General features: G+C 37.9%; 1 protein-coding gene and 1 long non-coding RNA gene across 8 annotated transcripts; both read left to right on the top strand.

Annotated features, from left to right (window-relative positions):
• Positions 1-9,088: 9,088 nt before the first annotated feature.
• LOC122091025 lies at positions 9,089-15,433 on the top strand. 6 transcript variants are annotated; one of them, XM_042660834.1, is made up of 4 exons: positions 9,089-9,337; positions 13,016-13,156; positions 13,240-13,296; positions 14,306-15,433. In XM_042660834.1, the coding sequence occupies exons 1-4, from the start codon at positions 9,317-9,319 to the stop codon at positions 14,441-14,443; spliced, it is 357 nt and encodes a 118-aa protein (XP_042516768.1). In that variant the 5' UTR covers positions 9,089-9,316; the 3' UTR covers positions 14,444-15,433. The 6 variants fall into 6 exon arrangements, 5 of the variants coding, with proteins under 5 accessions (XP_042516768.1, XP_042516767.1, XP_042516766.1 ...); XM_042660833.1 differs by having other exon boundaries at positions 14,291-15,433; XM_042660832.1 differs by lacking the exon at positions 14,306-15,433 and adding an exon at positions 13,452-13,625.
• On the top strand, positions 9,347-10,690 carry LOC122091026. 2 transcript variants are annotated; one of them, XR_006143789.1, is made up of 2 exons: positions 9,347-10,541; positions 10,631-10,690. It is a non-coding gene; the product is annotated as an uncharacterized LOC122091026 (long non-coding RNA). The 2 variants fall into 2 exon arrangements; XR_006143790.1 differs by having other exon boundaries at positions 10,612-10,690.
• Positions 15,434-15,443: the final 10 nt, after the last annotated feature.

Genomic DNA, 15,443 nt, shown 5'->3' with positions numbered 1-15,443 from the left:
AGTCACAAGACTTTCTATTTTGTAAGTTTCTATTTTCAGATTTAGTAACTAGTTGAGTTTCTAATTTTTAGTTTCCTATTTCAGTTTTTGGAAACTAAAGTTAGTTTCTATTTTATGTAACCCCTATCACTATTATAAATAAAGCTATGGCTCCTTTAATGAGCCACGATTTTTACAAACTACATGGCTGCTGCTGCTGTTTTCTCTGCGAGAGAACTTCCTTGTGTTTGATCAAGGTATTGGGTTGGTGTTCGATCCGACGACTCTTTGCGGCGAGAAGTCCAAGAGGTTCATCTTCAAGTGTTCTTTTTCTTCTTCATGTTTTCTTTTTCTTATTCTACAAGGCCCTTTGATTCAGCCATCTGATGGTCTTGAATTTTGGATCGAGTGATAGTCTCATCTATAAGGAGGCTCAATACTAATCTGAGCATAATCAGACCAGCCGATTGTGAAATCTGGAAAGTCTCCTATTCTGGCCGATTCTGTTTCCTGCCCAGAATTCTGATTCTCTTGATACTGTGTGTTGTTACTGGTTGCTGATCATATACTTCACTGTTTATGCTTGTTAGTTGATGAGTTCAGCCCCTAAACCCTTGGCTGTTATTCTGTTTCAGAATTTCTGAGTTGTTGAAATCGATTGCAAGCGTCATATTCTGTTATCTCGGTTTTTACCATCATACTGTGCTTGATTTATTTGGGTAATTTTGGTTGTTCTTTGGTTTACAAGATCCTGTTGTTTGGGTCTAGTTTGGCTTGTCAAACCTATCCCTACATTAGAAACTTTCCCACGGTTTGTGTTATAAACAATCTAACAAAACCATGGGCTATATATCAGTTATAATAAACAGAAATACACTAGTACCAACGTAAGATTCTTACAAAGTACTAAAATACTCCCCTCTAACAATGCTATAGAAAGTACATGCTAATTACACACAAACCGATACTAAGTCTTAACAGTTAACACTCCCCCTCAAGCTGGTGCATAGACTTTACCCATGCTCAGCTTGGAATACCCTTGTAGAAAAACATTCCCAAACAGGCCTTTGGTAAAGAAATCCCCATGTTGGTTGTGAGAGCAAATAGACGAGGTGGAGATCAACTTCATCATTGAAAATGACAATCTACTTCGATATGCTTATTCTTCTAATGAAAAATTGGATTATTAGCATAGATATTAAGGCGGTGAGACAACTAAGGCGTTTGAGGGTCTTTTGGAGCACTTTAGTGATAGGGCAGGTATAAGGCATTGCCTTATCGAGTAAAGTGTTCTAGTGTTTTTTTTTTTTTTTTTATACATAAATTAATGTAACCATTCTATTTGTATTAAATGATTTATTAAAAATTATATAATATTACTCATATGCTAAATAAAGATTAAAGATTCATACTTCATTCCGATGTAAGATATTCATCAAAAAAACAAATCAATAAAGTGAATAAACTAAGTTCATCTTCATCAATCATCATTATAATTCATAGCATATAATATAAAATATATTATTCATCCAAAAAAATATAAATATATAATTATGAAACGAAATTATATATATATATATATATAAAAGGCCATCAGAACAGGCCAAGTACTTGATCAAGTGGGGCTCTCATGGGGTGGTTTTGTCCTCTAAAAATGGGATGGACCTGATGGCAGGATAGGGAGATCGACCACCCTTGCCAAAGTACAAAGAAATGTACTTAAGTCCTAAACTGTACTTTATTTTGTAGTCTGTAATCTGTATTCCATTCCGTCCTAGGCAATAGGCACAAGTAGGACTTCCAAGAGAAGTTTCAGAGACCAATACCAACTTCATAGGAGGTTCGATGGGTCTCAAATAGAAGAAAGAAGATTAAAAACGAAAAATAGAAGAGAGAAGAAGAAAGAAGAAGAAAGAAGATGAAAAATGAAAAATAGAAGAGAAAGGAGAAGAAAGAAGATGAAAAAAATGCAAAAAACGTACCTTATCAGAGTTGCCTTTGTCTGAGGAAGGCTCGCCAGAGGAGTGTCACCGCCTGGTTCTCTCAAAAGGGCCAAAACCCTTCTTGCGAGATTTACGATTTTGGTTTTTTTTTTTTTTTGGTTGAGGTTTTTTATTTATATACTCTTGATCCCATTCTTCTTATGTGTAAACTTTTCCATAGACATGCAAAACCCATTTGGAATTAGTGGTTAAAAAAAAAAAAATGCACTTAAGGTGTCCGCCTTGTCTATAGAGCACTTCGCCTTAGACGCTTTATAGCGCCTCATCCCTTAAGGCAGTCGCCTTAAGTGCAACCAGTAATGCGTAGTACTGCCTTATGCTTCCAATACCGCCTCAGCGCCTTAGCGACGCCTTAATAACTATGATTATTAGTGATGTAAATGGCCGCTTCGTTATCATAGAACATCTCCATTGGCTTGTCAATTGAATAACCATGCTCTTGAACAGAGGACCGAATCCACATCAAATCAGCTGCAGTGTGAGCCATAGCTTGATACTTAGCTTCAACACTTGAATGGGCCATAATGGTTTGTTTTGTAACAAGATTACCTCCGAAGAAGGTACAATAACCTGTAGTAGACCGTCTATCACCTTCAGCACTAGCCCAATCAACATCAGAATAACTGACAATACTGTTGTGACCATGATGACGATAAATAAGGCCTTTCCTTGGAGAACCTTTAAGGTATCTCAATATATGGCAAGTTGCCTCCCAATGTACTTGCTTAGGCGTCTGCATGAACTGGCTAATCACACCAACGACATAGGAAATGTCAGGTTGAGTAACAATAAGATAGATAAGTTTGCCGACGAGTCTCTGATACTAATGTTTATCTTCAAACTCCTTATCATTAGATGCTCCAAGCTTGATATGAGGATCCATAGGGGTATCAATAGGCTTACGGCCTAACATTCTTCTCGCACTTACAAGATCAAGAACATACTTCCGTTGAGAAAGATTGAAACCTTTCGTACTTCAAATGACCTCAATACCAAAAAAATAGCGGAGAGCACCCAAATATTTCATCCAAAACCGTTGCTATAAGTAAGTATTACCTGTGCAATGCCAGGCGTATCATTACAAGAGACAATGATGTCATCAACGTAGACAACCAATATAATGACTTTAGAGTCTTGATGAGTTTATTATAGCTAGGACAAAGATTATGGACAAAACATTGACAGCCAAAAATGCTAGGAGGTAAACTAAGCTAGGAACTTTTAGGAAAAACAATGGCAAAATGGGTTTTATTATGAAGGACAGAATATGGCATCCGGTTAATAAAAAAATAGGCGATCTACACAGCATCACCCCAATAAATTTTAGGAACATACATATGGAACGATAAAGATCTAGCAATGTCTAGCAAATGACCGTTTTTCTACTCTGCCACACCTTTCTGTTAAGGGGTATAAGAGCGGTTAATTTTGTCAATCAAGCCATTGGCAGAACAAAAAGATGAAATCTCACGTTGAGTAATCTCAAATTTTCAATAGCATTATTAGTATGCAAAACTTTCACAAAAACACCAAACTAAACTTTTATTTCATTGTAAATTGTTTGAAGATAGACACAAATTCAAAACGATTTTTCAAAAGATACAACCATGTTATACGAGAGTGATCATCAATAAAGGACACAAAATAAGAAAAACCAGACCGACTCTTGACCCAACATGGGCCCCAAATATTTGAATGAACTAAATCAAACAAAGACCGACTCCTAGACTCACTTTGAGACGGAAAAACGATACGGTGATGCTTTCCAAGCTCACAAGCTCCACACTCAATACGGGAAAGAGTCTTGCAATCAGGGATCGTTTGTTGTAGTTTGGATAGAGAAAGGTGCCACAGCCGGTACTGCTAATGTGAAGGGGAAACGCCCATAGAGGTAGTAGACGCTGCCATAGATGAGGAAACAATGTCAAAGTAGTATAGGCTATCCCTCTCATGCCATTCACCAATCATCGTATTTGTCTTGAGATTCTGAAGAACACAATGAAAAGGAGAAAATGTAATGGAACAATTAAGATGTTTAGTCAATTGACTAATAGATAAAAGATTTAAGAGGTAATTTGGGAACATGTACATTAGATAAGGAAAGCATAGACTATAGAGGATCAACACCCTGACCAGTAACATTAGTAAAGGAACCATCAGCAAGTATAATTCTGTGATGGAGAATCAGATTTGCTGAAGAGAAGAAAACAAATTGAACTTACTAGTCACATATGAGGACGCACCTGAGTCACTGACCCAGGGAGTGGGGGATGAGGAAAGGAAACATGTAGGTATATCTGAATGAGCTAATGTAGCTGTGGATGAGGAAGAGGATGTCTCAAGTTGTTGAACTCGTTTGAGAAGTTGATTGATCATATCAGTATAAGAGTGGGCACCACCTAGCTGAAGGACTTTGATTAGTGTCATTAGGAGGTATCATGTCAGTATTCCCATAAGATATAGCAATATTAGCAAATTGCTGCTGTGCCTATTGGGGTTGAAGTCCACAATGAGTGGACCAACGACCAACTAGATCAGAAGATTGATTACCACAACCACCATGTCCACGAGGATGCTGATTCTCTCCAATTCTTAATCGTACGATTCTTGTTTAATTCTCTCTGCGCACGCGACACCTATACATTTTCAAAATCCAACGGTTGTAGAAGTTTTTTGGAATTCAAATCCATTTTAACCACAAACTTCTGCAACTTTTGGATTTTGAAAATGTACAAGTGTCGCGTGCACAAAGAGAATTGCACAATTAAGAATTGGAGAGGATCTAAATCCAGGTCCATGACCACTGCCAGGAATAAGATAACCACCACCACAGCCACCACTAATAGCAAAAAAGGTAGTTGAAAACTTATAAGAGACAAAGTGGAATCAGGTTTGGCCAGAGAGGAGGTCACAATATGCTGAATTCTGCAATAGGCCTCATTGATATATCTTCTCACCAGCTAATGGTTGATTCTTGATGGGCTGAAGATCAATTCGAACCTAGACAAGAACTTAGCAACAAGGAACTCGGCACACTTAGACTTGAGGACATTAATTTCAGTGGAGAGGCTGATAGACACTGAGCTCCTCCCACAAGCCTTTTAAGTGTACTGTAGTAGTCTCCAACAAATTTTCCATCCTGTTTGAAGGAGAAGAATCTCACGTACAAGTGATATATCCTGGGCAAATTTTTGTCTTGAGAAAAAACTTTCTTTGAGTTCCTCCCAGACACCCTTGGCAGTCTTATGAAACATGGCATTGGCAGCCACTTAGGGCTCCATACTAATCCCTAGCCAACAGAGAAGGGCAGCATTCTCAAATAATCCGTCTTGCGTTTGGTTGTGATATAGAATTCCACAGCCTGTACTTTGATAGAGGTAATCTGGACATTAACACTGTCCACAGAGGGATCGGACTCTGCCATTAGTCTGTAATCAGAGGAACAGCAACAACCAATGCACAAGATAACAATTTAAAACTGATCTGATGAAGAGAAAACCACCAGCAGCAAAAAGAAATAATATCGAACCAGAAACCCTGAGATTTGGGTGATGTCAGTTGCACGATAGTCAGGTACGATAATATCTCCAACCTGGGTTCAAGTAACTAACCAGAAAGGGCCAATGCTGCTGTAAATAAAGGCTGAAACAAAAGAACTCAAATGAAAATAAAGAGACAAATCGAATCTGTCAATGGAGAACCAAAACAGAGTACTGCAGCTTCGTGTGGATAAAATTGATTGCAGCAATCTAGGGCTCAGATCAGGCCCAAAAGCAGGTCAAAGGATACACAAACCGTGGCCTATATCAGTATTTATAATAAACAAAAACACACCAAAACCGACTTAAGATTCTAACAAATAGAGGTACTAAAATACCCCCCAGTCTAGATAAGCACAATAGCACATGCTCATTACGCACATAAACAGATACTAAGTCTTAACAGCTGAAAAACTCAAATCTATCGGTCCACAAAACAATTAGTCCAGCATATTTGTGGATATATACGTTACTCCACATAGAGCACTTGGGCCTATTTGTTAAAGTTGGTGAATTGCACAGTTGGTAAAAGAGGTTGACTGATTTGTGTTTTCTATTTCTTCTAATTTGTAGTTTGTTCAGAAGCATATTTAAGTGGTTTATCATGCGAGGAACTTAAGAATCTTGATCTGGAAGTTGAATTATAATATTGGGATCACTGGTTACAGTTTATCAAACAACAGGTATCTTTGATCATGAACAATTAGTTTGCATTAGAATTGAGATTTCAGCCTTATTCTAGTTATCATTGGAGCATTACACTTTTCTGTTCTCTTCATATTGGAGAATCCCTCTGATTGAATAAGAAGTTACTTCCCAGGATATGAATCTAGACCTGCTCATGCTCTGGATTAGTCCGGCTAAGTCACCGACAGCTCAAACATGCTGTTTCCCTGTGATGATCTAATTTCTCTTACATCCACAAAGCAAGGGAAAGCTTGCTGCAAGTGATTTCTTTCCTTGATGTTAGTGGGATGTATGCTATATATCCACTTGGAAATGTTTTTAAACTATTCCATTCGGTCTACGGTCCAACCAGTCTATTGCCTTCGGATGGACCGAAACAAGCAACCTTTATAAGTCTTTTCCAAATCTTCTTTGTAGCTCTTAAAAAGGAGAAATCCATTCCCAGTTTCTGGATGCATAGGGTGGATAAGCCTATAATCACTATTTGATTTTCTCTTTCCTACTGATCATTAGATTGATCAGAACGGTCTATTTTAAAATTCTATCATTTAGGTATCCCATTTTTCCCTGTCCAACACTATACTTCACCGGTTAAGACGAACTAAACTAGTTGGTAAAATCCAAATTTACAGTGGGAGTTGAATACTAACTCTATGAGCCATCACTTGGTGTGATGATAAAAAGCTTGGGTGCTGTCACACATCTCTTGGAGCTGTTCCCATTGGAAATGAAATATTTTCTTATTCCTGCCCAATCGAAATGAAATATTTCCCCATGAACCAAGTGCCCTTGCTTGTTGAATCAAGAATGAGTTCTCCTGTTCTTCTGTTCATCCATCTAATTCTCTCTGATCTCCTCCACCCTAACCCATTGCACCTTTAATGATGGTACTGTGGTAAACCAACTATAATGGCCCTAAATTCTGTTGATAGTTGATACCAAATAAGCACCACCTATTCGCCCTGGATATATACCTGCGTATACTGCCTTCATGAGTCACAAGATGGCACTTTCTTAATTTTTATGAAACTTAGGACTCACTTTTTAACCACTTCTCCTACTCATTGTGGGCTAAAATTTGATCAACGGTGTAGGGTCCTTTACTGCATGGACCCTCAATGTGGCTCTTTTTGTCTGCCTTGTGGCAAGGGAGTGGGAGCTCCTGATGATACAAACATCAGTAATAGTGTTGACCTTTCATCTTTTCCATTTAATATTTATAAGAGATCACTATCTGAACTTCTACATAAAAGGTGAAAGGAGACTTTTATGAAGTTTTATATAAGCAATGAAATCTAAATTGGAAATGTTGGATAGCCTAGATGATTTGATAAAAACAGTGAATAAATCTTCTAAGAAAGAATTAGATTGAAAGATATTGCAGTGCAGGTGGAATTGCATAGACAAGAGAAGAGACAAAGCTGACTTATTGGAATTTTGAGGGAGAATTAGGATTTGACCATCAAAATATGCAGAGGGTACTATTTTCTTAAACCAAATGGTAAACAATTCCTTAAGCAAGAAAAAGTTTAACTTACAACCATAGACATGGGCCCCTGGCCCCTGCTGGGGCTGACTATGGCCAACTCATAGTTGAAGACTTGAAGTAGACTTGACTCTGACTTACATTTTGACCCACAATAAATGAAGGGTACAATAGACCATGCGACACAATCAACAGGTCAATTTTGGAAAAATTTGGACCGCTTTTTGGGGGGGGGGGGAGGGAATAGCTCAACTATGTGGTAGGGATGTAGGGTACATGATTGAGTTTGGAATTTGGATTTGAAATTGGACGTTACCCTTCCAGTGGTAAGTGGTTAAAACTTAGAATTGACACGTCAGCCCTCTGTTGATTGGACAGAAGAAAAATCAAGGTGAGGAATCCACTGGATGTTGGTCATGAATTTGGCATTTATAGCGTTTGACGGGTGCTTATTATTTATCTATCCTTTGATCATATTCACTATATCTCCCATCCATTTTCGGAAATGAATAGCTTCACAAGTGATACATCTAGACGTGCCCATCAAGAGGTAAGTTTGTGTTAACTAAAACTCTCACTAAGCGGACCTCGGGGCAATGATTAGGTAGCTCCATTGTGACCTAGTGGTTGTGGGTTTGAGTCGGGAAACATCCTCTCCGAGAAGCGGGGGTAAGGCTGCATACATTATGACCCTCCCCAGACCCCACAGTGGCGGGAGTCTTGTGCACTAGGCACACCCTTTTTTTAGAACTCTTCACTAAATGGGAACAACAACATCGGACAACCCCTAATGGAATGGTTTTTAACCCTATCTTGACTATGACTAAACTTAAGTAGCCTAAAACTAAAGTGAGAAGTGTGCTCCTTGATTGCAAGTTAAACCTCATAAGATAAAATCAATCACCCTGGTAGCTGCTTCTTTGATGCTCCGTCAATGGTTATATTGAATATGAATATACCTAATAAAGCTACGAACAGTATATTTGCTAAGAAAACACATTGATGAATTGGGGAAAAGATTTGGAATGCATTTTACAAGTAAATATGGTTGTTTTTTGCTAGTGTGGTGCGACGTTGTTCTCTAAAATGATGTCCTTTCTAATTTGCCTCTGAAGTTTTTTCCTGAATTATTCTATTATCCTGGTACAACATAAAATGTCTTAGCTGACCTTGTATAATTAGTTTAGTTTATTTAGTGGATGACCTATAGTAAGTTGCATTTCCTATGTATATTTGCCATGTCACCAATGCGTTTCATGTAGAGTTCCAAGTTTGTAAAGAAGTAGTCAATGTATATGTATTGTGTATTTTGAGTGTTTTATGAGGGTCGAAACAACATCTAATAGTTACTATCCCTTTTGTAGCTTTTTGCAGTGTATAATCTTCTGCATTTTAAAAAATCTTTACTGAAATAGGTTCCTCGGGCTTCTGCTAGTGCTGTGGCATTTGGTATTGGGCTCTTTGAAGGGAAAGGTAGTCTTGGAACAGGAAAGCATCGTGCTTTTTCCGTAATCAGTGAGAGCCGTGCTAGTGATATATTGCTGAGGTTTCATGATTGTTGTGAAAGTTATAAGGTCTGCATATTCTTCACTCAGATTATGGAATTTTGAGAAGATATATGGATGATACTCTCCTTGCTTTTGGTTAGTAAAGCTTTGAAATGCTAATTTTCAAGGAAGTAGTGTATATTGATGATAGTCTTCTTGCTTAATGTTTGTAAAGCTTGGTCATACTAGTTCTCAATTAAATAGTGATGTGGGCCACAGGGCCTGATAGATGAAACACAAATTTGATTGGGTTGGGTCATTTCATCTTGTTTGGTGGTTTTCCTTCGACTCTTTTTTTTTTTTCATTCCCTTTTGAAGGAGAAAAGAAAGATACAAGTCCACTTCCTGGCATCACTGTGATGGAAATTGTGTACTAGAAAGTTGGGGGGGGGGGGGAGTAATGAAAGAAATTTCTATCCCTGGCCAAAAAGAATGCAGTTATTAAGGTTAGGTTATGCAATTATCTTTTCAGATCCAATTAAAAAAAAATTGGCAGTCTCTTCCTTTCTCTTTTTGAGAGATAAATATATTCTTTGGGCTAATGGAAACCATGACCATTCTCTCCTCTAAAAAATGCAGGGACAACCCTAAAATCTGGTTGCAGCTCTTTTATCTTTTTGAGGGGAAAGTTAAACTTTTTGGGAGAAGCAGAAATAATTTAGAAATGAGCTTATTTACAACCACAAACATCCTATTGAAAATGAGTCAATTGAATACAAAATTTTCATCCACAATAGGCAGTTTTTGAACACCCCTAAGAAAAGAGAAAACAGAAAGAGGAAATTTATGTCATTAATCATGATGTTGCATTGTTGTCACATGTCAGTACTGTGATGGGTCCATGTGATAGAGGACCATGAAGCCATCTTATTGGTGAATTTCAACCCTATTTGTGTAGAGGAAGTGGTTCACAATTACAAAGATGCCATTTTTAATTTTCTCTCTCTAGTGGCAAATTCGCAAATTTGAAACTTTAGTTCAAACTTTGATCCACTTCCCTTATTTTCAGTTGAAATTTTTTATGAGTGACATGGGTCTGAGTTCATATTTCACATAGACCGACTGTTGTATTGCCATGTGGCAAGCTCATGAAGGATAAACTTCACTGTGTATAATGAAGCATAGAAGGATTCAATACACTTGTTTCAAAATTTATAGCGGCCATGATCCCTCCTGCAAATTGCTTGATCCATAGGAGCACGAAAATAGCCTTCCATGGCCGCTGTCCTTGAAGATTTTAGACCGTCCATGCTGACTTGGGAACAAACAACCACCAGCAAGTGATTGCCTGCATTTGAAGGTATTGGAGGCCATGAGGTTTTCCAACCCTGATTTTCCTCTCATTGTAATTAATTTATAACCAAATACAGTGTTGCAAAAATATGTCAGAAGGTGCAAAATCAATAGGCGCCAGAGCTGCTACAATTGCTTCAGCGGGAGCTGCTGTCGGTATTGGAAACATCCTTAGTTCCTCGTATAACAGCATACGTTTGGGGCTTGCCTCCTGGTTACTGACACTTACTTTATTTCTCAAAAAAATATAAGTTTTAGATTGGGATTGAACTGGACCAAATGTGAGTTTGTTTTGTACTCTTTCAACAAATTTTCTGGCATTCAGCTTGCACTGCTGCCTCCTTGAATGCAATCATTTTTTATTTTTTTGATGGGTAAACAAATTATACGTAAAAAAATTGTCCATTGTCTTCATAAACTGTAATCTCTGAGAAAAGGGGCTTCTGTTTTGGAAGGAATACTGAGAGGGCTTACGTACGGTTAAACATTCCACAAGTTAATTAGGGCACAGAGGTGTCCTCTAAAAATAACTGGATTTGGGAGACCAGTCCCTCGTAGAAGAAATTTGCTTGGAACTTGATAGGGTATTTATTGTGAATCACTTTAACGGTGAGGTTCAACAACACCGGAAGGCTGAGGTTTCCAAAATGCAACTGGTGCATGCATGTAGGGAGGCTTGGGGAATGTAGGACCATATTTTAATTCATTGAAATGAGCTTCTGATTTTTTTGGGGGATAAGTGGGTGATGGCTAGAGATCTTTACCTCTATTCTCCTCTTAAGCTCATTTTGCTTTATTTTCATTGGAATATTTGTGCGGAGGATAGTTCCTAAGGAACTTGTCGGGGCCTTAGTAAGGGAGAGGAGAAGGTTTTTTAAAGAAGTTTTCACCCCGCCCAAGTGTATCATTGTTATTGTGTTTCATTATCATCCGTGAAAGAGTAAGAGAGTTGCACCTATTGGATGTCCATCCATTTGGAAATGAAAATCATTTCTTGCTACCTTCCTCTCCTACCCATGTTTAACAAGGTGGTACTTTTCCCCTAGTAGCTTTTCACTAAATTAATAAATTTCTCAAGTGTCTGTCTAAATGATACCTTTATAGGTGTATCAGAACATGTAACATTCTTTGATTGCCCCTTGGTCTTATTCCCAAAAGGTTTTTAAGTTGGGCAAAATAGAGTTTTCAAAATAATTTGAAAGAGTAATTATCATTATGTCTTTTTCAAGAGTTGTCATGTCTCACATGTGTTTCGAACATAGTTGTCAAGGCGTAGCACCCTAGGCTTCCATGCTCTTTCTTGGGTCCAAGGCGACAATACACCTTGTTAACACTTTATGATTTTACATTGATTTATGTTTTATTTTTTTTTTTATTTTTTTTTTAATATACTTATCTTATATCCTATGTTTGTTTTTCTCAAATTAGGGCATTACGAGCATACTGATATCTTATTGCATGTTGCATATAAGCATAATTATATAAAATTTTCATTGTTATATTCAAGGTTTGAAATTTCATTTCGTTTCGGTGGGTTCAGAAACACCGAAATACCAAAATTTCAGCGAGATTTCACCAAGATGGTGTATTTATTTATTTATTTTTTTTGTTTCGGTTGACAGTTTCGGTGGTCAAACGGCCATATTTTGACCTGAAACTTGGTGGGTAGCTTATTTTAAGGTTAATAAACATGCTTAAAACATAAAAATGCAAAAATATTAGAACATGACATTGTTTTAGAGTTGCACCTTTGTTTGGCAGCAACCGTCGAACTGTTTTGGAAATTTTACCAACATTTATTTATGTACTATTTAAAAAAAATGGTTTTGGAGAAAGAACTTTACCTTTCCTAAGCTTTGAATGTGTAGATCTTTTTGTAGGAGTCCAATGGAAGTCAAATGTGTGATTATGTGGCTAATTAGAGGCTTGCTGGAGTGTTTTTCCTTCAAAATATGCAAATGGAACTGAAACCACTGAGACAGGCGAGACAGAGTCGAAATTTCGGCGAAACACCGAAATGATACCGAAATTTCAACTGTCTCAACGAAATGTTGTATTTATAAGGCATGGAATGTATCGTTTCAGTGAGATACCGAAATGATACCAAAATTTCGGCAAGATTTCGAACTATGGTTTTATTACATAGACAGATATTGCATGCCTAGGTGCCCCTCCAATGCTTTGGGTCACCTAGGCTCCATAATAGCTATGGTTTTGAGTACACGTGTGAAATGATGGGATTTTACCCTCCTTGAAAAAATAAGTGTGTTAAACTAAGAGAGGGGGGGATCGGGTTAAAAATGATTTGAAACTTGAGAGGTTTCAATAAGAAAATCCCATTTTTAAATTGGGTCACTAAAGGAAATCTCCTTTAAAAGCCTGGGGCTAAGTAATTTATGATGTCTACTTTTATGAATCTTGTCTCTCTTTACTCTATGAGCGTATTGATTTGTTTTACCTGCCTTGCTCTCTAATTGGCAGGCATACAGGAAAAGTCAGGAGCCAGCTGTTGACAAGCTTAAGGAAGCTACCATGGATGAAATTACATCTGCATTAGTGAGTCGCTATGAGCTGAATTTCACAAGACAGGACACTGCTTCGCTCTGGTTTCTGTGCAAGCAGGTGAAATACTCTTGGGTCAATATTTGCATTTCTTATTTTGTTTACAGTTCCTTATAACAGATCTCCGCTTTTCAATTTGGTAGGAGGCATCATTATTGGACATAACTGACCGAGCTTGCAGCATTTTCAGCCCTTTTGAGGTATGATGTTTGTTGGCAATTAATGATTTAGACCTGCTTGTTTTTCTTCTCTTTTCCAAGGTTGTCCTTGAATTAGATTCATAACATTTTAATTGCCAATTATATATATATATATATATATATATTTTAATCCATTAGCTGTTGTTTGTCATAAGCCTATGCTACCCGGATTTGGCTCTCCCCTGGTTGAATTGCATGTCCATAAATGCAGATATGGATTCAGCTACAGGTGTGCAGTGTGGCACAGACTGGGGATTTGTCCTCTATCCAGTCCCATCCATTGCCAAGAGAGGAAGGAGTGTAAGAGAGAATGAGGAGGAGGGAAGGGGGAAGGGGGAAGCTTGAGCCAGAGAGGAGGAGGAGGGTAGGATGGAGTGGGGGAGAAGAATGAGGAGGAGGCGTGGTGTCATACCTGTTTCACACTCTTCTGCATCGTCTTCAATATCGAACCTCTTGTATCTTGAATTCTCGATCTATCTCCCCCAGAACTGAACTTACAACAGACAAAGGAGGTATTGTCAACCTAGGTTAGATCTAGGGCCGCTGCCAAGCCATGGAGCTTAATGAAAAGCTTTCATTTTGAAATCTCCTGTTGTCTTTATTAGTAATACAGAAAACATTACATATGTGGCTGGTTGTTTTAATATTTAATTTAGCTTTGATAATACGAACAAAATTATATCAATGGTATCAAATAGTTAATGGTATATCTAAAGACGTTAAAATACCCCGTGTGCTTGTCGGAAACCAACACCTTCACTTACACCCACACCCACACCCACATGCTTGCAAAATAGGTAATAAATCAGCATGGTGAGTATTAGCTTGAATTTGTGAGCTGAGAACAACTTAACTAACCGAACCTTATTCTAATTTACTTGGGGTCAGTTACGTGAATCCTGCTTTACCACTGAAGGATATCAAACTCATAAATACTCATCTTTTTGCTCATCATGTCAGCACTGGTCATCACCATTATCTATCATCCTGTCAGATGTATGTCCCCCAGGAGAAATGGCATATTTCCGCATGGATGGCTGTTAAAACTAGGGAGAAGGTTGCAAGCGCTGTTTTCCTGATGACTGCAAGGATTCCAGATGCGGAGTTCTCACATCAGATGGACTATCCTCATCTGGGAATTTGCTAGTCAATAATGTTTTGCCATTCTTGCAGTGTGGAGTACCAGCTATGTTAGAAATTGTAGTGTTAAATAGAAATTGTCGATCTGCTCCTGCTTAAAAAAAAACTGATTACCTCAATCTCCTCTTGGAACCCATCTTAATGAAACTCCAGCAAAAACCACCAAAAGCAATGAACAGATATGATCAGAAGTATTCAGTGAAATCATATTACAAAAACTCAAATCCTTTTCTGACACCGATTGGCCATAGTACTTTTAGATCTCAACAAAAGTATTAAAAATTTGAGAAAAGAAAAAAACCTTATCTTTTAAGGATGGAGCATGATAGGCTGCATCCAGTTTGAGACCCCTGAGCAATGCGCATCTGGAGGTGGTTAATGATTTTTTTTTTTTTGGGATCCCCATGTAATGACCAGCTAGACAATTGTTAAGATGGATCTTCCTCTCATTAACACTCAGATTTTGAACATTTATCATACTTGTTATAATCCTAGAAACCTGTAATCAAAACAGAGAAACAGAGAAACAGAGGAAAGAAGAGAAGAAGAAAAGAGGAGAGACGAGAGAGAGGTGCAATCGAAAGAGACTCCCAAAAGAGAGGAGTGACTTACGATCAGACTAGAATAGAATGATCGCAGGTTATGCCTCAAAACTTATATTAAATGGTGCTGAAGAAAAGTACAAAAATACCCCCATAAAGAAGAAAAACCTAATCACAGAGATATGGGGCCGATAGGACATAAATGCCCCTATCGGCCCTGTCGCTGTTTAGGATTCGCGCCTAGCGCTAAACTCAACAATACTGAACTTGCCGAAGATTTTCATCCCCACCCAGTAATCCTCATAGAAGATCTCCATGGTCATTTATCATCTACTTTAGTCAAGCACTCCATGGGTTTTGGTAACAACCCTACCTTGATTAATTTGAGCAGATGAAACTGATGGTTACCCAGTGATGTTCTTCAGACCTATTGGACAATCTATATACTAAATAGATCAAATATGG

The sequence above is a fragment of the Macadamia integrifolia genome, chromosome 10 (assembly GCF_013358625.1).
Source record: "Macadamia integrifolia cultivar HAES 741 chromosome 10, SCU_Mint_v3, whole genome shotgun sequence".
Taxonomy (NCBI): Eukaryota; Viridiplantae; Streptophyta; class Magnoliopsida; order Proteales; family Proteaceae; genus Macadamia; species Macadamia integrifolia.
This window is presented reverse-complemented; position numbering and strand designations above follow the sequence as displayed.

Bases quoted from the DNA above. Each gene is read 5' to 3' on its own strand.
- LOC122091025 (XM_042660832.1), top strand. From the start codon at position 9,317: ATGATACTCTCCTTGCTTTTG. The intron at 13,157-13,239 runs GTGAAATACTCT...TCAATTTGGTAG, and splicing joins TCTGGTTTCTGTGCAAGCAG to GAGGCATCATTATTGGACAT. The intron at 13,297-13,451 runs GTATGATGTTTG...GTTTGTCATAAG, and splicing joins GCATTTTCAGCCCTTTTGAG to CCTATGCTACCCGGATTTGG.